Source organism: Protomyctophum parallelum, assembly GCF_964188405.1.
Source record: "Protomyctophum parallelum genome assembly, chromosome: 2".
NCBI classification, from domain to species: domain Eukaryota; kingdom Metazoa; phylum Chordata; class Actinopteri; order Myctophiformes; family Myctophidae; genus Protomyctophum; species Protomyctophum parallelum.
The window spans coordinates 61,148,068-61,171,665 of record NC_139699.1 but is presented as its reverse complement, the minus strand read 5'-3'; the positions used below and the strand labels follow the sequence as shown (position 1 = coordinate 61,171,665).

The 23,598-nt window shown below is 41.8% G+C and overlaps 1 protein-coding gene across 3 annotated transcripts in view; it reads left to right on the top strand.

The window, feature by feature from the left end:
• nfatc3a (nuclear factor of activated T cells 3a) overlaps positions 1-23,598 on the top strand; it is a 147,645-nt gene that overhangs the window by 42,894 nt on the left and 81,153 nt on the right. For all 3 annotated transcript variants that reach the window (XM_083760200.1, XM_083760201.1, XM_083760202.1), the window contains exon 3: positions 5,963-6,125. In XM_083760200.1, the coding sequence (XP_083616326.1) occupies positions 5,963-6,125 (163 nt within the window). The remainder of the gene's footprint in view (positions 1-5,962; positions 6,126-23,598) is intronic.

Sequence of the window (23,598 nt, the reverse complement as noted above, 5' to 3'; positions counted from 1 at the left end):
TATTTAACCAGCAGATACAACTAAATGTGTCATCTTCCTAACCTACCTTTATAAATGTATTTGAAGCCACAAAGCTGCAACAGCAGCAACAGGGAAAAAAGGGGGGGGGGGCACACACGTTTCTCTCCTACTCCAGAAATCAGTCTCTCCTCTTGTTATGGTTACGTGGTTCTCAAGCAGACCTTGTATGAACTGAAGTGGCTCACACTGCAAGCGGGGAGGGGGGAGGGGGGGGTCTCGGTATAGCCAGCCACTGATGGAGACTTGGAAAGGGACGATTTGAACTTTTCAAACTTTCTTTCTTTCTTTCTTTCTTTCTTTCCTTCTCACTGCAGGTCGCAAAAAAGCCAGATCTACAAGCTCTCAAGGCGCCGCGTCCTGCCTGTTTTTGCAGCTCTGTTCGCTACGCGTTGAGAGCTTGTAGATCCGTCTGTTTTTGCAGCACAACTGCGCAGCCAGGGTAACAAAATAAGAAATACGTTTAGATGAAGTGAAGTTGGAACGGACAAGCAGCTGCAAGCTAAGCTAACACCACAACCACTGGCTGGTGACAGTGTTAAACATGTAGCCTGCCTGCCCTAGTAACTTCTCCTGGAGAAGTCTTGCCTCCCCGCACCGGCGTCGGAGGCTCAGAGGGGCGCCCACATGCTGCTGCTGATTCACAGGCTCTGAAGGCGCCGCGTCCTGCCTGTTTCTGCAGCACCGTTCGCTACGCGTTGAGAGCTTGTAGATCTGTCTATTTTGCAGCCCTGGTGTCGGGGTTCGTTCACGTTGTCAATAAAAAAAATAACTTGGATTACAGGCGGATATGAAGTTCAGTGGGTTGAATCCGTAGCTATACGCTAAGCTAACGCTAAGCTAACGATCCCCGAGCCTATACAGTATAGGCTCGGGGATCGTTAGCTTAGCTTAGCGTTAGCTTAGCGTGTAGCTACTGATTCAACACACTGAACTTCATCTATACTAACACTACCAGCCTGTTTCCCCCCCCCCCCCCCCCCCCCCGACTTCACGGGTGGCACATTGGGATTGTGATGAGACACGAGACAGCAGTGTGCATTCTGTTATGACTGTATATTATTAAACTGCTTGGGTCTGGACTCCGGAGCGTAAACAACATGTAGGCTACAGTACAGTAACAGTAGCCTTCCTCGGCTCGGCTCCCTCGGCTCACAGTGAGCAACTGAGCATCACGGCTGCGGGGCCTGGGAGTCGGGAACCATACCATTATAACGGGAGGAGGGGATTTCCACCCGGCTGCTGTTACTACTTTGCTGGCCCAAATTGATTTGGGAATTGAATCATGTTGCTCCACACTTTACAGGTTAAAAATCGTCCCGAAAAATCGGCCTAATAAAAAATATTTGGCGATTGGATTCGTATATTCGCGATTGACGATGTATTCGTATCGTCACCCAACCCTAACACACAGTCACACACACACACACACACACACACATTGTGTTTAATTTCTCCTCATGCATTCTGCTGTGCTGATAAAAAGCAGGGTCCTCTCTAAGTGTTAGCAAACACCTGGATGACACACATAGTGTAGTGTTTGCGCTACCCTACACAACACCACCCCACACACAGTGTGTGGCGCTACCCAACACACCGACACTCGGCCCCAGCTCATGAATAATGCAGCAGCAGACAGAGCGTACTACAGTGTACTGTATCTTGCATTACAGTGCATTTAGTAGGTCCGTGTGTTACTTTAAATGGAGCTATTTGTTAACTAGGCTAAATCAAACCAAACCTAGTAGTAGTAGTTCTCTCACTCAGTAGGCTACAGCTGATCATGAGTAAAAGGCACACATCGTCGCTGTACGATGCAAAACCTTGTGTGTTCAAAACCTGCTACTTTTCAGGAAACAAGAACCTGAGCTCCGATGAATCCAATGTAGTTAATATTTAGTCACAAGCTCTTGTTAATGCTCTTGTAGACTATAGAGAAACATTGGGAGCTTGAATATTGGCTATTTTCACTACTTTTGCGTTGTTGTTGTTGTTACAGTTTGCAGATTGTACAGAGGTATGCTTTAACCCATTCTGAACGGGCACCCATTTTGGTGTTGGCATCATGTCATGCTTTAGCTATTGAAAAATAGCAGATCTACAAGCTCATATCGCGCCACCGAGTGGCGCGATACGAGCTTGTAGGTCTGCTATTTTTGAAAAAATCGAAGAACGACTGACATTTTTAGAATCTGATCTCAGGTCAGAATGGGTTAATCAGACCAGTGTGTGTCCAGTGGAAACCTCGTGTGAATCTGATCTCAGGTCAGAATGGGTTAAAAGGATAACACAGAAACAAAGCCCTATAGGGACTTGTTTCCATTGTGGTCATGCATCATTGTCATATGATAACGCACAGGTTTCTGCCTTGCGTAGTGTAGTGTATCTTCTTGTTGCATTGTTACTGGAGATACTATTCCTACGACACTGCTGTAGCAGGGCCCCATACGCATGCAATGTACATTGTTTTGGGGAATGACTATTTTGTGTCAAGTTTGGTGCGGTTTGGAGAAGCAGTGTGCCTGTTGCCTGGTCCTCAAACGCCCCGGATTTGGCCCTTGGGAGCCACACATTGACCCCGATGTGGCTATCCTGATGGCAGACCCCCTGGACAGTGTTTGGTGCGGATCGGAAATAACGGTGCGCCTCGCGAGTCTGGATGTTATGTTTTGTGACCCACCTATCCGCCTGTTGTAATAATACAACATGCTGTGTACTGATACTTGGTACTTGTACGTGAATATGCAATGTACTTGTACTATGTATGGTGCACTGCCTGAACTGTAACATACTTTAGAGCTGTGTTAGAGCACGCTGAAGGCCGGAGCAAGGCCTGGGAGAACAATAACATGACACGAAGGCTTGGTCACATTAAAGGTATATTCAGTGATTTCACTTAATTCAAATATCACTTATTTTTTTGTTTTGTTGTGATAATCCTCTCTACTATAGAGTGTGCTGACCATATAAGGAGTTCCTCCCTGTCCCCAGTTAACCCCTGGGGGTCAAAAAACCTTAGGTTTCGTTTTTGACTCTCTATCCTGATTGGACGAAAGGCTTAGGTCCCAGCCAAAAACGAAACCTAAGGTTTTTTGAGTGAAATCACTGAATATACCTTTAATACATTCACACAGTTTATTACACATACAGAATCATATATAGCCCTGGATCTCTGTGTCCTAATGACGTCACTGACTAGACATCACAATCACTGCCTGCAGCACGCGGCCTTCAGCGTGCTCTAACACAGCTCTAAAGTATGTTACAGTTCAGGCAGTGCACAATACATATAAGTACATTGCATATTCACGTACAAGTACCAAGTATCAGTACACAGCATGTTGTATATTACAACACCGCCCATATAGTCTAAGCCAGTGGTTCTCAAACCTTTTAATTTCAAGGACCTCTGTAACTCCATAAAATGTAATGGGTCCATTTTGGTTCCATTTGTACCAACTGGTATAGTGGCTATAAACACTCCAACAGAGCAGAGAAACAGTTTCTCTTTGAAGAGGTACTGCAGTGTTTTATTTTGGAGTGCAGCTGTTCAAATATGATTGTGGAGTCGACTACACAGATAAAAAAAGAAGAAGGAAAAACACACAACACTGGCACGTGCGTGCGCGAGGCGAGTACAGGCTTACACGCGCACACACACACACACACACACACACACACTCATTCACTCAATGATCAATCAACACTTGTTGATTGATCATTGAGTGGCCAGTCACTCGGCCCTCATAGTGACCAGACGAAGCAGAGTTTCATGGTAGAAAAGTCCCTCTTGATTCACCCGATAAATCTTAACATGACCTATTACAAGTGTTACAGTCCCAGAGGAAGGTTAATGTACAGTATGTGGGCATTCCCATGACGCACTGTCTGCTGAGACCACTGGCTTTGCCGCACACATGCAAGACCCTCCTTTTTATAGAAGGTTACCACTGCCTATTTTCACTTTTCAAATCTCCTCGCTGGCAGGTAGAAGCGTTACTACTTTTCATTGGTTCAATTGTTTGCTAGTTTTGTGTGACACTGTAGTATGGCATTAATTTAGAGATGGATATTAAATATAATATTGAGTTATTATGAGGTTTCCGCGGATAAGGTGGATCACTAATTTCATTCAATCAGGAGAGAGAACATCAGCTTCAATGTTAGCGTTTAAAGAGACAGGGAGACCAATGTTACTGAACCAAACACTCCATAGCGATATTTACTATCAGAATATAGATCAATGTAACACTTAATGAATTAAAGGTATATTCAGTGATTTCACTCAAAAAACCTTAGGTTTCGTTTTTGGCTGTGGGACCCAGCCTTTCGTCCAATCAGGATAGAGAGTCAAAAACGAAACCTAAGGTTTTTTGACCCCCAGGGGTTAACTGGGGACAGGGAGGAACTCCTTATATGGCCAGCACACTCTATAGTAGGGAGGATTATCACAACAAAACAAAAAAATAAGTGATATTTGAATTAAGTGTAATCACTGAATATACCTTTAATATCACTTCAACTGTTCCAGTGAGAATTACCGTTATTGAAAAACATGAAAATGTTACTGTTCTTTTTCTATAATGATCTAAAAAATGATCACAAAAGAAAAGTGTTTGTACTCACCTTCGCTATCCACACAATTTCTGCTCATAATGGGGTAGACTAATTATTTACGTCTGCTAGTTCCATGACTGTTCTTTGTAGCCCCAGGCTTTATGTTACTCTGTTTTTCTTGCTTGTCTGACGCATGCTTGATGATGTCAACAAGTGTGTTGTTGATCAACACTTCAACAGTGACTGTACGACAGATCCACCGCATCACTTTATCCCATTTTGACCTGAGATCAGATTCTAAAAATGTCTTCTACGTCCTGACAGTTTTCTGAAAAAGATATGTTTCTATGTCAGTCGTTCTTCAGATTTTTCAAAAATAGCAGACCTACAAGCTATTATTTTTCAATAGCTAAAGCAATTTACAATTTACAATTTAGGCATTTAGCAGACGCTCTTAATCCAGAGCGACTTACATTTAAGCAAGAACAAAAACATGGGAATACATCACATAAAAGCATTTATCATGAAACATGCGTAAGCTAAGAAAGTAACAGTGGAATATCTATATAATGAAACTATACATACACTATACATATAAACTATACATATTTACTACTATGCTATACATTTGTACTATGGCGTGCTGTGACTATATACAATACAATTATAGTGCTGTCTACATAACATGCTATAAGTCTGTGTCAAATGCTATCTAAGCCAACAGAAATGCTATCTATAACATCAATAACATGATGCTAACACCAAAAAGGGTTCCTGCCTAAAATGGGTTATAGCAGTGCTTTTCAACCGTTTTTCATTTCAAGGCCCATTATTCATTCTGCATTTGAGCCGTGGGCGATGATTTGATGAGATTTGCCTCTCTCACCCAAAACTTAGATATATTTTGGCCACAAGTCCAGGCTGTATTGATGCTGGTACCATAACCAAAAATAACAATTCTTCTACATTCTCTAATTGTGTAGACTTCTTGTGATGAAGTAACGCAGACGCATGTTTGACAATAATTTAACTCTTGAGAACGTAACATGAAACAAAATGAAACCCTTCCAGGTTCCATTTGGTTACAAACTGTCCATCATTTAGCATGCTGACCACCTGGAACCCCCCTCAAGGACCCCCTGGTGGTCCCTGGACCACTGGTTTGAAAACCACTGCTTTATGGAGTTGTGTGTGTGTTTTGTAGCTGTCAGTGTGAACACAGCATACTTTAGGATACTGATTACCACACGCACAATCATTTACACTGACAAGATTTCATTCAAACTTGTGAGTTACTGTATATTTTAGTGGCATTGTTATTGTGTAAAGTGTCACAGTCAACGTGTGTGTGTGTGTGTGTGTGTGTGTGTGTGTGTGTTCCCTCCAGAACATCGTCACTGCCCCCCTTAGACTGGCCGCTACCCAGCCAGTTTGGCCAGTATGAGCTAAAGATCGAGGTGCACCCCAAGGCTCACCACCGGGCCCACTACGAGACGGAGGGCAGCCGAGGAGCCGTGAAGGCGTCGTCTGGTGGCCATCCCATCGTCAAGGTAACGACCTTAATGATGACGCTTTCAGCTCTGTGGGTCTTCCTTCCTCCTCCTCCTCTGCTTGTAGAGCTGCAAAATCTCTTGCTGAATTTCCCCCGCACCAACCAGAGACGAAATGTTTTTATAATCGTCATGGGGGGGGGAAATATATATATATCCCTCTAACACCCGCATTAATTTCTACTTTCAAAAAATAGATTTCAACCTTACTACTACTTTTTACTACTAGGACTAAGACAAAAAGATATGTTGAAAAAAATAAAAATATAAAGTTTGATGAAAAATTTATAATAATTCTATAATAATATAATAAATTAATAATTTACATTTGGGGGATATCTTTCACAATAATGAATAAAACATGTTCTAGACATTCTAATGATCACAAAAAAACATATATTACAATTATTGTACCTACTTTTATTAGGGTAAAGGTCAAAAGTCTTAGGTTAAAAAAAAATCAAAATCCAGACATTTTTTATTTGTGTGAATTTCAGCCTCTGTGGGGGGTATTTATATGCAAATATCATGACCAATGGCATTGAAATGGCATTGCAATGAACATCACTGATGACGTTTAGGTGAAAAAAGAACAGAAAAAAAAAAAAAAATTAGTAATTAATTAAAATAGAATTGTTGCTAAAAAGCAACGCTGGGTCTTAGAGGGATATTCTTTTCCGTTTCACACTAAACCCAAGCGTTTAGGTTCTACAATTTACAATTTACAATTTAGGCATTTAGCAGACGCTCTTAATCCAGAGCGACTTACATTTAAGCAAGAACAAAGCATGGGAATACATCACATAAAAAGCATTTATCATGAAACATGCGTAAGCTAAGAAAGTAACAGTGGAATATTTATATAGTGAAACTATACATACACTATACATATAAACTATACATCTTTACTACTATGCTATATATGTGTACTATGGCGTGCTATGACTACATACAATACAATTACAGTGCTGTCTACATAACATGCTATAAGTCTGTATCAAATGCTATATAATCCAACAGAAATGCTATCTAAGGGTTTAGGGTAAGTGCTAAGACACTTAACGTGTCACAGTGTTTAGATTATAAACAGAAGAACATGTCTAAATGCCATGAATGCCATGATGAATGCCACGATTGCATAACTCAATTCAGGACATGTGCGCTGTGCGGTGCAGTGAATGTAGACGGACACTATAGTTCTGTCCGCCTCGGCAGGTTCTGTGTTCTGTTCTCTGGGGTCGGCGGCAGGTTTCAACGGCAGGCTGGCATCGCTGTTGCCAGCCAGGGTGTTCTTGCTGGTGGTGCTTTCATTGTGAACAAGTAGCCCTATAAGCAGAGTACAGTACTGTATGCATATAGCCTACCTGGCAGGTGAAAACAAGCCACCAGATTAGCAGTTGAACGCCTGATCTGCATGTGTACAAGTGGACAGGCATGTGTACAACCGTACAACTCTGTGTTTACAATCTTGTGACCCCCGCTGAGATGTGAGTTACTGTATATTTTGTGATCACGTGAGGTGCTGCGTTGTACGGCAAGCCCAATTACTCTTAATATACTCATATAGTGTATGACCCACCCTTATTTTAACCCATTTAGGCCTGACATCAAAAAAAAAAAAAAAGATCCTCTAAATCATGACAGTTTTCTGAAATACTAATTTTTCTATATCAGTTGGTGCTCAATATTTCACGTCAAGAACAACCAACAATTATCTGTATTTGGCCGCCGACCGCCATCTGAAAATATGTAGTTCCAGGAACTTGAAGTTTTCTTCAAGATTTTAAAACCGCTGTAGTGTGAGCCCAGCTTTAGAAAGGCCTTCTTCCAGATAAAGTTAAATAAAGAATATAAAAAAAAAAAAAAAAATGCTTTGCCCAAATATGTGACAACTAGCGCTTTACTAGGCCGCTTAAAACCTTGATAGTTTACCCCGACTTCCTTTGTAAACAAACGGTGCCGTGACCGATGTCATAAGGTAAGCTTATAATCCTACCATAGGGAAGGATCACATTACCAGAGATGTTGTGTTAATGAAGCTCCTTGTTAACACGATGCTCACCTTGCACACTATAGCGGTGTCCGCAGCACCCAGCTGCACCCATCGCATTGATGACATAACCGCAGCCCCTCACCTTGGCAACCACGGACCGGTCAACGGCGCATCGGGTCTTGACCAGAAGATGACCTGAACCACCACCTAACACAACAACGGTGTCAGTGGTTTTACGGCAACGCTTGCCTGATTGACAGGCCACTATTTATGTTTATAGGACAGTGGTTTCTCAAACCTTTGCATGTCAAGGACCCCCAAATTGACGTGTATTTGGCCACGGACACCCATTTGAAAAGGTTTTGCCACCGACCCCCAGAAGAGAAGATTTAATAAATAAAAAATTAAAGATCAAAATTATTCAAAGATGTTCCAACATTTTTGATGTTTTTCAAAATCTTACAAGCTTGGAAAAGCTTGTAGATCTGCCATTTTTGAATAGCCAACGTACCTCTTCCACCACACACAGTATAGCTCAAGCTTCAGTCAGACTGGAGGTTGTGTCACCGTAGCTTGGTCATCTCCTGTGTCACCTGATAGCAGCAGCTGAAGTGAGCCCTGGTGAGCCAGGCAGCAGCCACTGCATGCTGCTGTACTGTTTCACCAGGGCCCGGGAGTCCGGCCAAGTGAATATTTCATGGCTTTTTAGCGGCTACAGTTACACGGTTCCTTTGTAAAAAATGATGATGGAATGATGGAAGGAGGCCTTCAATCCTCACTGTGCGGTAGATGGACATAGATGTGAGGTGACAGCCAATAATGGCAGATCTTATAGAATCAACATCGATTGATCATCATGAACAATGGAGGCCACGTCCGGTCTGCAAGCATTATATACACTTCACTGCACTGGTGTGATGCACTTGTTTTTAATACTTTTTTTGTTTAGTTAGTTTTTCATATTTTCCTCCATTTTATTTGTAATTGTTTCCTGTTGCTGTTAACTCCAACTTGTTGGTCTGGAGACGGTGTAGTGTAGACCAGTGGTTTCCAGATTTTATACTGAGCACTAACTATGAGACCCTGCAGATCATGTCTGTGTGTCTGTGTGTCTGTCTGTCTGTCCCGCTGTGACACCACCCGCCCGCCACCAGAGGGCGCAGCTGTAGCACACACACACACACACACACACACACACACACGAGCTGCGTTCGCTTCCCGCGTTTGCGCGTCTTACTTGTATACTGTCTGTGTGTGTGTGTGTGTGTGTGTGTGTGTGTGTGTATATATATATATATATATATATATATATTAAAAAAACAAAAAACTTTCAAAATTGCGCTGTGAGCTTGTAGATCTGCTATTTTTGAATAGCCAGCATATAAGTGGATAAAGCAAATAGAAAGTAAGAATAAACTACAATAAAACAGATAAAATAATACCAATAAATACAGTTTCAGTGCAGCAGAAGAATGTAATGGGAGATCAACTGCCTGAATTATGCTCATACTGTAGTTAGATGCAGCGTTGCCAGAGGTAGACAGAGTATATACTCGACCCCAGTACTTGAGTAAGAGTACAAATACGACCTGTTCAGATTTACTCCTCTATACAAGTACAAGTAGCTCAGTCAAAATGTGCATTCAGGCCTGGACTGGCCACTTGACATACAGTATATATATGGCATATGCCCGGTGGGCCGCCCAATGAATGGGCCGCTCCATTCATTTTCTGCACATGGAGGGATGTTTTTCAGTATGAACGGGGTTGGTATTAGGGCTTGATTGTTCGTGTGATCCTATCTGCGTGCCGGTTGTGGCGTGCCGGTCTGTGCCAAATGTCAGGGCTGAACGCACACATGCATTGCACGCACGCACGCACGCACGCACGCACGCACGCACGCACGCACACACACACACACACTCAGCATTCACCAAATAACTTTTCACTGATATATTTTTTGAAAACTTAAAACTTGTTTTGCTTTGATGTTATAGAAACATAAAATAAGCACACACATTCATCAATTATTTGTCAGTGCAAAGTAATACTTAAACACAAAAAAAACCACCAACAAATTGCAAAGACAAAATCAAAAATCTTTGGCCACAATGGTCTTAAACTTGAGCACTTAATTTGTGTGAGTTTTCAAATGCTCCGAAATGACCCCACACAAATCACGATTGCATGGGTATCCAGCGTTGCATGCACAGAAACATGTCAAGCGTGCCCAGTTTCCCTTGTTCACAGCCTGCTGCCAGAGGGCGAGTTTCGTTCGAAATATGTGCAGTTTGTCGGTCCTGGAAGCAGATTATCATTTCTTATTTTTTTACTTTGTCACGAGCTCTGTGATTTTGTAGCTTAATTCCAACGCTTTTCCAGAAACCTCGGTGGTACTGCATATCAGGTCACTTGCCTGCTTCGCTGTGTCTTTCTCATTTTTTTTAACTTCATTCAAACTCACGAAAAAGTCTTTGTAGCGAGCTGATCATGGTTGAAGGTGACGCTTCAGCTTACTGGGATACATGGCGCTGTTTGCAAGCTTGTCTCCACAAATGATGCACGTGCAGTGGAATCGGATTAGGCACATATAGGTTGGGAAACATTAGCTAGTTTTGTCTTCCAATTTCTCCATCTCCATCCACTATGGTTTTACACAGTATATGATTCATTTGTCCTACATTGTCCTGGGCTGAATGAAGGTCTATAACTATCCATTACTGATTATAATGAAGCACATCATAAGAGCTTGTGCTCTTATAAGCCGGATGTTTAGGGGGAAAAAAGGAGGGAAAAAAATCCTTTCCTTAATACGAACATGTAAGCACTTACAATAATATTCTCACAAAGCCACTTCCATGCCAGGGACACAAGCTCAAAACACTCAGAACAGCTGGCTCTAATAAGTTACCATAATGGTATAATATGTCCATTGTTGTGTTTTATATAGCACAACGAATGGGCCCATGCACATGGAGGGATGTTTTTCAGTATAAAAGTGGTGGTGTTAGGGCTTGTTTGTTTGTGTGAGCCTCGACAGCGAGGCGGTAGAGTATCTTAACTGCGTACCGGTTGTGTGTCGCCGGTCTGTACTCTGTACCAAATGGCAGGGCCGAATGTTTTACCCAGTCCAGCCCTGAGTACATTTCTTATATTCTGATATTCCACATCAACGAATTGCTGTAGTTTTTTCACAATTATTTTACAGGACCGTGTAACTCTTGTTTCAGAGTAAGTAATTGGCTGAGTGAATCATGTGGATGAGAGCGTGATGCTGAGGCGGCCCAATTAACGGCCGGCAGCGACTGCACGGAGGTTTCCTGACTGAACTTGCTCTGCGCACGTCTGCGACAGGCGCCATGCTCATTTACTTGATACATGAATGGTGGAAATGGCCGATCTGCAAGCTCAAATGCATCACACGTTTTGAGATTTTCACTACTTTTGAGTTTGAAAATATATGAGCATTTTTCAACATGGACATGATTATGATTATATAATCTCCAATAAATGTGATTAGGTACTGTGACAGGCCTCGTTGTAGGCAGTATACCAGTGTCTCATGCCCTGTGGTTCATTGCGGGCGCTGACCTGAAGTCACTCCAGGGTAAAAGCCATAAACCACTTTTCCACTCCCATGTACTAGAGGAACTCTTTTGGCTCAAGTCCAACAGAACATATTTAGAACGGCAGCTTGAACAGCATGGATGGTGTTGGTTATGCGCCGATATGAACAACTAGCACGCTCGTGTGAAATGTCTTTTAAAGGTCAGATCACATAAAGTCGCCGTGAGATACTGAGGAGACCCGGACCGCTACACTATAGCCAGTGGTGGAAGACGTGCTCAGATTATTGACTTGAGTAAAGGTAGCAATTCCACAATAAATATAAATACATACACAAAGTCAAAGTCCTGTATTGAAAGTTTGACTTGAGTAAAAGTACAAAGATAGTGACATCAAAATAATATACTTACTAGTAGCAAAGTACTAACATATTATAAACAAAAATATCAAACCTTTTTTTTAAATGAGCTGATCTGCCATCTCACTAGTTTTTGGATTGGCTATTTACTAATAGTGGAAGTTAAACGTAGGGCTTAAAGCTGCACTATATAACTCTCCTCTTCCCCCGGATTTGAGCCTGGTGTCCTGCCCTAGTGCTGACATTCTTACCATTCAGCGAATAGAACGTGCCTGCTTGCTCAGGGGATACATTCAGTCTTGGACCATCAGGTCAACATTCGTGTCAGATCCTGTGTCTAGGTGAGACATGACCTTTGACATGATCTAAATGTCTCAATAGAAGAGACCAAATACAATCATCCCAATTGTATAAGTTATATTGTATTATACCATACTCTAGCATTCAGATTGGACAACTATTTAATTTATATTTATTCATTAAGTAAAGTTTCATAGTGCTGCTTTAGGGTTTTTGTATGAATAATCAGAATCTGAAAAGTAACTAAAGCTGTCAAATAATTATAGTGGAGGAAAAGTATCTGACTCTGAGTTACAGTGTGCAGGAGAACGAATGAAAATTCTCAATGAAAGTAGAAGTACTGTGAAATTGTGAACACAGCACTTGAGTAAATCTACGTATCTATACTTTACAGCAATGGAGCGGCCAGCCTGGACTCTCCTGAGTCAGTCCAGTCATGCAGGCCTGCCCTGCGTGCTCTCATCTCCCCTCCCCTCCTCGCCCTGCCAATGATTAACCGTTTCGACCGCAGTTAGCCCCAGATTCTACGCCGGCCATGTGTGACGATGCATAATTTAGCTGTCAAATTTGAGCAGCCAGGCATTGGCCGCGCCTGCCCTCATTCCTCACCCCCAGAGGGGAATTGTTTGGCTATATAGGATTAGCTCCCCACACATTGTGTCTCGCAGCTCAGCAAAGAAGCGGAGGGTTTTTTAAGATGTTTGACTGTTGCCATCGCAGCTTAGGTTTAGTAAGCTGTGACTTATGAGTGGCCTGTTATGGGAAGCTGTTGGTCAGATCAGTGGTCCTGTCGAGGACGGACCCCCATGTGTCTGGCAACGGACACCCTTCTGAAAATATGTTGTGTCAGGGAGCCCCGTCCGAGCAACTTTATGCCACATTTTTCAATTTTCTGCAAAGATTGTTAAGAATAGCAGATCTACAAGCTTGAAGGTTGTAGATCAGCGGTTTTCAAACAGCCCATAGGAATAAAGTGGTTATTAAACTGATTGGGATGCTATATTAGCTGATTTGGCTGGGGAGCCCTGGAGGTCCACACTTTGATAACCGCTTGGTTGGACCACTGACAGCAATATATATTTTATACTTATAGATAGGACATGAATAATATTCAACATGAATCACTATTGTTGTGATTCTAAGGGCGACCGTCTATAACAACTATAAACCCCATATGGTTGAGTTGAGTCCCACAGGGCACTATACTAGTGTCTTTTCTGTTATTGTGGAGAAAGCTTTTGCTGAAAAAGATCACAATGCGTTATGAGCTACTGTAGGTGAGCTGGATTTCCTTACAATACGGATGCTGGGGTGTAAGTGGTTAAACTCTTTTTGGGTCACATATGAAAATGCTTTTCTGCATTCCCCCAGCGGATGACTTCCTCAGATTGCTGTTTTTTTACGAGGAGCTGTTAGAGGTTAAGTGTCTTGCTCAGAGGCACTTTGTCACTTAGATGGGTGAACCGGGGGTCGAACCAATGACCTCCTGATTACCTGCAGATGGCCTCTCTCTCTACGTTGCTACGGCCGACCAAATGTGATTTTGCAGTACAGGGTGCATGTTTAGGCTCGTTTTTAACCACTTCAATTGATTGATTGATTGATTGAAATATGTATTAACAGTTTGCGGAATTACAGTACATTTCAAGCACAAACTCAGTACAAAGACTGTTAACTGTTAGTGGGCGACCTAGTTAAGCATGACACTTGTTTACAAGAGGGTCCACGGGGGATTCAGATTTTACGGGGGCCAGTTTCGAATTGCAGCCGTCCGTAGGTGCCCTTTGAGAGCAGTTTTGAAGGAGTCAAGGGATTTGCATGTCTTAATGACTGTTGGTAGGGCGTTCCACATTTTGGTGGCATAGGAGCTAAGTTAATTTTGTCCATATAGCTTCCCTATTCTGGGGTGAACATTATGCTAAATTAGCAAGCTCAAGCACAATGTGTTGAGAAGAGAAAGTGATATAAACAGATTAAAGCAACACCTATGTAACTTTTTAACAACAGTTAACAGTCAAAGAGACGACTGGCCAATCACAGCGTGTGTTTGCCAGACATGCTTGCAGAGACTCTTGGGTAATGAAGTCAAACACGTTTGGCTGCCATGTTATTTGTGTCCAAAGTGGCCACTGAATGAATACCTAGTGCTTAAATACTGTAGCGCTTTAATTAAAACAATTAAAGATAATATAATAACATAATGTACATAGTGTGTATGCAATAGCAGGCATATACATGTTATTTTAGAAACATATCATCATATGCAAGTGTGTATATCTTCCTTCATAAACATTAGCATCAGGTGTGTACATGTTCTTTTACACTCATTAGCCTCATATGCATGCAGTACAGTATGTGCATAAAGTGTTACCACGAGGCTGAGTTAAATGTTTTAACCCATTCTGACCGGGCACCCATTTTGGTGTTGGCATCATGTCGTGCTTTAGCTATTGAAAAATAGCAGATCTACAAGCTCATATCGCGCCACCGAGTGGCGCGATACGAGCTTGTAGGTCTGCTATTTTTTGAAAAATCGAAGAACGACTGACATTTCTAGAATCTGATCTCAGGTCAGAATGGGTTAATCAGACCAGTGTGTGTCCAGTGGAAACCTCGTATGAATCTGATCTCAGGTCAGAATGTTTTAATGCAACGTCTCCCACACCCCTTTCCCCCTATCATCATCGTACAGTACACTGTCTGCAGACACAAACAACAGGTCCAGTTTTAAATGTGATGCGGTGCACCTTTTCTCCTGGATACCACAGACAGTTAGCTGTTTGATCGCACCGTCTGAGGAGAGATGGTATCAGCACCTGTCTGACGGGTCTGACACTGTCTTATTGTTTACCAAATAATATTCTACTGTTGCTGCTTGGCCTTTTCTGCAAGGTTACTGACTGACCAGTGGTGAAAGAAGTACTCAAGATGTATTTTTCTCCAGTAAAAGTACCACACAATAGCAATACTCTGTTACGACAAATAAGGCCTGACGCGTTGTGAGCTATTGGCTATTTCCAAATAGCTGAACTGCTGTTCAAGTAGTGTTTTTACAAGTATAAAATAGTGCGTAATTGGCTGTATACTGATCTAAATCTAAATCTAAAAGTAAGTAACTTGTAACAAAATATTTCAAATAATTGTAGTGGAGTAAAAAGTACAATATCTTCCCCTGACAATGTGTGTGTTAACTATTGACAAATGGAAATAGCTACTCAATTAAGTATAAGTTCCTCCAAATTGAATTTGAGTCATTGTATTTCATTACTGCACTGTGACTAAACAAAGCACTACCACCATATATCACCACTTTCACTGTGTGACTCATTGATATATAATCACACAAAGACCTTTCCAGCACAACGCATACTGTAAACTATTGTGATATTGATACAATATATTATTTGGAGCACAATGGAAAAACAATATAATAATTACACATAATGAATAATAACATAAGTCAAACATAACAAGAGTGCAATATGATTTAGCTAAACACGGTGTGAATGCACAATCGTCATACCAGAATCGTGACTGTGCGATTACACAGTTTGTTTGTTCATAGCGGTTTATTTATACACGATAAGCTAAAATTAATGTATACCTTAAATGTACAGTACATATACAGTAGGCCTATACATCACACTGTCTGATCACTGATGTGACCATGCTGCGACAGTGGAGGTACTCATATAATGCATTTATGATGGCTCGTCATGCACCTCAGGCTCACATGAAAGACTAATATATCTTTGTCACAACTAACGCCAATGTAGTTGCATTCCTTATGGCTCTTTCCAATAGGGAATCAAGGGATGCACCGATATGGAAATTCTCGACCGATACAGATGTTTTCATTTCCCCCTTTTGTGCCAGACGGAGAAACAAATACATATTCAATGCAATAAATAAATGTTCAGAATCTACAGCTTGGAAGACTACAGATAACCAAAATAGCAAAAATATATGCTTATCAAGTCAGCAGATACAGATAAACATCGGCTACTGCCATCGGTTAATGTCAGTTTTATTTGCTGATACCGACATCCGATGCAGATTATGTGGCCGATACATCTGTGCGTCACTACTTTTCAGACAACTATACAATAACTAAGTTAACCCATTCTGACAGGGCACCCATTTTGGTGTCAGCATCATGTTATGCTTTAGCTATTTAAAAATAGCAGATCTACAAGCTCATATCGCGCCACCGAGTGGCGCGATACGAGCTTGTAGGTCTGCTATTTTTTGAAAAACCGAAGAACGACTGACATTTTTTAGAATCTGATCTCAGGTCAGAATGGGTTCATCAGGACCAATGTGTGTCCGGCGGAAACCTCGTATGAATCTGATCTCAGGTCAGTATGGGTTAACCATGCCGCGTCGTATTGACATCTTTGTCGCTGCAGAAGCAACTTCCACAGGCAGCGGTGGCGCCCGTCAGCAGAGTGTCGAGCCAGTAGAGTGTGACGACACAGAAAATGTGTGCGGAGGAATTCATATTGTCGCCGTCTTAATCTGTCCAATCTGTTCACTTTTCAGGATGCAAATAAAAAGATTGCAAAAGTAGCAGATCTACAAGCTCAAAAGATATCGCTTCATGCTTGTGTTTCGATCTTGTGGATCTACTACTTCTCATGCTTTTGTGTGACACTGTAGCATGATCAAGTAAGACAATAGTAGTACCGATCTTAGTACGAATGGTACACCAATAATTGTCTCCCGTTATCCCTAATCATTATATATATATATTAGCCCATTCTGACCGGGCACCCATTTTGGTGTCAGCATCATGTTATGCTTTAGCTATTTAAAAATAGCAGACCTACAAGCTCATATCGCGCCACCGAGTGGCGCGATACGAGCTTGTAGGTCTGCTATTTTTGAAAAATCGAAGAGCGACTGACATTTTTAGAATCTGATCTCAGGTCAGAATGGGTTCATCAGACCAGTGTGTGTCCGGCGGAAACCTCGTATGAATCTGATCTCAGGTCAGAATGGGTTAAAAAAAAAAAAGGATGAGAGAAAACGACAAATGCTATTTAAACAGAACACTGTACAATAACTGTACAAATCACCCTAGTTGTACATTTTCAACAAAAACGATTAACCTAATTAATGGTTATAAGCTTATATATCGGCTATTTTTGGTAAATGTTTGCACCGCTATAGGGTTCATGTCGCTAAGAATCCTCATCCTCAAATTGCAGTGGCTTATAGACAGGAAACACTAGGTTTGTCACGATCATTACATTTAACTTGATGATTATTGTTAATCCTGGTTAACTATAATTAACTATACTGGCGATTATGCAAAACATTGTTGTGGTTATCTAAAATAATTGTGATCAGTCAATTGTGTAATATAATTGTGACAGACACCAGTAAGGTGAGAACGGGGTGAATTTGGGTGTAACGTGAACATAGCAGACTGGTGCTCAGTTTTTCACACGCACTCCTTTATTCTCAGGTTACTCTCATGAATATCCATAAATGTGCCTTAACAAAATGTAACGTTTAACTGGGATTTGTCCTCAGTTGGGATGCAACAGGTAATTGATCTGATCGATTTAATCGAGTACAATTTAATAAAATAGTCAATTAAAAATGCATTCATTGCCACTAAGGGTGTCAAACAAATCTATGAAGCGATGTATGCAATCTATGAAAACATCTTTTTATCCTGCAACACAATGTCTGCAACAACTTTTCTAGAAAGTAGTCTATCAACATGTATTCTTTTACATGTCTGACATTCAGTATGAAGACATCAAATTACAAATAGCCTTACACCCATATGGTCATGACACGCACTCTTTATAGAAAGTGCAAATTATAGTTAAAAAAAATCTAAATGCCAATAGTTAACCACTGCCATCATGTGGAATGCTCGTATCTCCTAAATGTATACCACTTAGTAACCATTAGTCTATGTCATCTTCATTTTTAAATTAGATGGGATTTTGAAAAGTACATGTTTGGTTGTGTATAATGTGAAACATAAAATAAGGGGACCATGTAATCTATGAAGACATGACATTTACCAAAGATTGGAGCTGTGAGGTTTTTCACTCTGCAACTCAGGATGTAGAAGAAGTTCAAAACAGCATTGTGGCCTAGTAGACAGGCGGCATATCGGGCAGAGCCAGACCAAAGCCAGATCTTTGGGTCTGATGCCAACCCCCAATCCAGATCCCACGCAGCAAAATCAGTTCTCAGCTTCACCCAGCTGAGTGCTTCTCAAGTTAACTATGCTCAAGGCTACCTCGCCACATTGAAGGGGCAGGGAATCGAACCTATAGGACCTTCTGCTTCCCAGGCGGGCTGTCTATACCCATTCAGCTAGAGTGAGTGGGTGAGCAGAGGTGTTCGGCTAGTTAGAAAATCTTGGAGAGTAAGAAAGAGAGAGTTAAGAGAGTAAGAAATGCAGAACCGAACTTCACCAAGGCACCACTGACGCTTGCTAGAAGATGAGGTGTAAGATGTGTGGGGTTCCGGTATGCTGCAGCCTGTTAAAGCACTGCTTCTCAATGTCAGTTGTCCAAATGGACTGTTATGAGTCTGTAACTTTGCACTGACAATTTTACACTGTAGATAAAATGGATGGGCTGTAGCCTAATGCATATCAACCTATAGGGGTACTTGAAATTCAAATGGTTGAGAATGACAAAGACTGACAATTTTAAAATGTAGTAGCTGGAGGGCGGGGGCGGGTGCTACCTGTCTTACTACTGTCATCAGGCATGCATGTCATGTCCTAACTTGCTTCAAACTCCACAGAAGCACATGGCATGAAGGTTTAACCAGAACATCATCGTCCAGGTCGGTTAGAAACCTTGTCCAAAACTGCTACTTTTACAGGAAATGGAAGAATGAACCTTTGTTCCAATGGGTCCAGTGTAGTTATTATTAGATCACTATAGCTCCTGTTAATACATAAATATATACATACACACTTAACCACTTTCACTTCAACACAAAAATAGTCGATCTGACTACAAGCTCACAACATTAAAAAAACATGTCCTGGACGATTCAGGTCTGGCGAAAATCGCCGCAACCGATTGGCCATCAGCCCTGTCACTCGACATGGTCAAACGACAAACATAACTGACCCCACTGCGGTAACTTGCGTCCGTATCAATCTGGCTATTAAATCGACCTATGATAAATAGTTTCTTTACAGAAACGGCAGGTTTTTATAAACATCATCATCCAACATATTTTACTGCTTTTGTTTACAGGTAGTTTACCGGTTTTGTTTGCAAGTAGCCTTCGTTGGCTGTGTTTGTTTGGTTAACAACCGGTTTAGCCATAGCCACATGGTTGACAACAACGTCATCTGCTTTCCTATACTATTCTGATTGGCTGGTATGAACCAGAATTATTGGTAAGAAGAGAATCGATAGTTGCAGCCTTACTTTCCATGTCACTCGTTTTTATATTGTGTAGTCTGTGTGTGTACAGTATCATGTGGAGTTGTGATGTGACTCATTGTAAGCTTCTTGTAGATCGGCTGTTTTTCAAAAATGAAAAAGGTTGAAAGTGACTAAGAGGGGTTACCAGAGGTAAGTCGTATAGTGCCTTGAGCAAAACAGATGGAGAATGGGAGGTTTAGTTTGTAAGTCTTGTAGTGTGGTCCCTGCCTCTCCCTTCATCCGTGATGTGATGACAAGTTACTACGCCCACACATGTGCTTTTAGGTTAATGAGTATGGTCACACAGACCAAAATTGCATATATACATTTTTATCTAAAGCATTGGTTTTCAAACCAAATCGCCAACATGTCTTTTTTTTTTTATATATATATATATAAAGTATTTTTATTGGTTTTTAAAGACACAGACATTACACAACAAGAACACAATAACAAACAAAAGAAAAGAAAGGAAAAACAGCTCAGGCACAACACTATTATAAATAAAAAGATTGAATATACAAAGACATGACAAGGACAATGAACTATAATGACAAGTGACTTTCGAATTTTCATAGACTCCCAATCAGGGAATACATCCATACAGTACATTAATACATATATTAAAAAGGCAGACAATAGTTATCGTAGGCACCAAATCATTACAACAAGAGCAGACCCATGCATGCTCCACTCAAAGGCGGCAACCGCCACCCCCTCCAGGCGGCAGGGCCACCGCCCCAAGAAGCGGCCCCGACGCAACGTATCGAGACCCCTGCCCGGGCGACCACCCCCCCATACCCAAAGGACAGACAAGCCCCCGCCCCAAAGCAGAGCACCCACTAGGGAAGAATGCTGGCATATAAGATATCTAAGGTTGGTTCGTGGCAGACAGTGTGGTTCCAATATGATTCAAATAAGGGTCCCACATTTTGTAGAAAGTGTCCAATTTAGAATGCAACATGCATGTAGGTGCCCTGACCTGAAAATGCATTTTCAGTTCATAAAAGAGCTAGAGAGACATGGGAGACCCCCTGTTACTGAAATAACACTGTCTATAGCAATGATTACTATTAGAATATATAGCTTTAACTCTTTTTTTCTTTTTTTCTTTCGTTTTGTTTTAACCACATAGTTTTTACATAGACTACCTTTAAATGGCTCCAATGCACATGGAGAACATGTTGTGTGGGAGAGCAGACCTAAAGGACAAACGTATACACCAAGAACGTAGCGTACAGTAGCCAGACAAACAAAGGCCTAGCAGTGTGACAGTGTTTACATTTAACTGTTTGGACAGGGATAATTCATAACACTGGGTTCTGTGTGGAATGCTGCCTATTCTCAGCCTGCCTATACACCATTCAATAGAACCGTCTTCCTCACCTTGTGTCATTCCAAGGACCCCCAGTTTGATGTGCATTAGAACCAGTGGTCCTCAACCCGTGGGCAGGGAGGATATTACAAGTGGGCCCCTCAAATAATGAGCAAAAACTATACGATGTTGATGATACATTGAACAGTTTGACTGCGGAATTAATGACATCGCAATGCAATATTCAGTGCCGGGATTTCACGAACCTTTGAAGAACGACCACCATCATCATTCCTTTTCATGTCGCTTTTCGTAGTGTTGAGAATGAAGTCCAAATCCAAAGTGGCGATCGCAACAGCAGAGGGGAGGAGGAACGCACCCGCTGCGCGCCACCTCCGCCGTTGGAATGCATTGGGCCTTTTCATGGAAATCTGCTTTAAAGCGGTGCGATCGCTTTTCGTAGCGTTGGAAAAATAATCCAAAGTGGCGATCAACAACAACAGCAGAGCGGAGGAGGAATGCCATCGGAATGCATTTAGTGTGGTACGAGGTGTCAAAAAAACTGCTCCCGTAGGATTTTTGTGCTAAAATAGATTTTTTGGTTCTATAGGGTCCAAACTATGAGAAAATGATGGGGTTCAAATGTTCCCGACCCCCACCCCGTTTCTGGGGGGGGGGGTCATCTATTTGGGACCTCCCAGAACAGTATTCCAGCCAGTTAATGTCCGATTTTTATAATATTAGAATTGTTTAGTATGTTTTAAAACATTCCGAGTTGATTTCTTAAACTTTTAAAGTGTTCAGAATAATCTTTTTTGACTTTTGGTAGGGGTGTTTCCTCACCTGGGACCTCCCGGACTGACCCCTGGGCCTATCCCAGTTCTCATTACATTCCTTGCTCTGCTCCTGCTCCAGAATATTGTCAAATTAGATCATAAATGAAGCATACAAGTATTTGTAGCTGGGCTCTGGTATAAAAAAATAGTAGTAGCCAATACCAGGGGTCTTCCACAGGGGGCCCATGACCCCTAGGGGTCCTCAGAGTTACTATACAGGGGCCCACCAAATCATTGTGGGATAGGAACTTTTTTATTTTTTTTACATTAAACCACTTGAACCATAGCATCCCTTTTCCAAGGAGAACTTTAGCCAACAATAGCTAATCTACAAGGTTGTAGTTTGAGCTTGTAGATCAGCTATTTTCAAAGTAAGGTGCCTCAGACCCAAGTGTAGCAAATATTGCTGCTAAATAAAGATCAGCCAAGATCAGCCAGGCTGCTGCTGTCTTTCTCTTTTCTCTTTGTCTCTCTGTTGTCGCCGTCGGTCAGGTGACTGGGAGGGCTACTTGTCATCCTTAGAAGAACTCATCAAGTATTTCTTTGCTCGTGATCTCCTTAAATATGCTCGACTGATGCCAGTCTATCTTGCCCAAATGAACGCTCTTGAACAGGATGACCCAGAAACATGGAACAGAGATACCGTTCACTCATCTCTTCACAGATCAAGCCCTTGAGCAGGAAATCAAGAAGCTAAAGGGACATGGTGGGATGGTTGGACTCAGTAGAGATGAAGCAGCTCTGGACAGACTAGTCACTACCACACCTCATCTTTCTGGTCTAGTGAATCAGTACCTCAACAGCTTCCCAAAAGCTTCCAGGTCTTCAAGGAAAGAACATTATCAGCTCTCAGGAGAGATTGCATTGAGGTCAAGAGAAAATGCTCTCAAGCAATGTAAATTGATTGAGTTGCACTGTGGAGGCAATCTGTTCAAAGAGAACACACAATTGAAGAGTCTGTTTTCATCAGCGCTTGTGTCAGATGGGGCAAAAAATGACATTCTTCCTGGGCCTACACAATTTATCTGGTGCTGACTGGGTAGGACAATTTGTTGGAATCTCCAAGAAGACATGGGTCAATGCCTACTTGAGGCTTGATGATGATGATCCTGCCATTAACTGCTTCAAGGACCTTGGAATGGGTTCCATTCCTCCTGAGCTTGTTAACGGCAAGCTTTCCTCACCATTGGAGCATTTTGCATGCCGTGTTTACAGTCCAAAAGGTCCAACAACCTTGCCATTACTAGATGGGAACTATTTCGGTCAAAGAACTTGGAGGGTGAGATGCTACCTCCAACTCGCTGCACTGCTACCACATATCCTCTGTGCCAACTACGTCACAATGCGGGATAAGTCATTCATACCTGACAAATTGCCCTGAGCTTCCACCAATCGAACAAAATGGATGGAATTCAGATAGTGGAGGGTATGTTCCAGTCAGGTGTCTTGCCCTCCCTGCTTCAAAGGCAGTACTTGAGCTCATCACATGTGGTTGCAAAGCAGGTTGCAAGGGACGGTGCAGCTGCTCAAACAATAACCTGCCTTGCACTCCTCTCTGCAAATTTTATGGTGGAGACTGTGTCAACACTATCAGGGAGGACATTCAAGATGATGATGACGAAGATTAATTGATCCTGCAAATAATGTATTGTAGGCATAATTGACCATGGGCTCTTTAAGAGGATA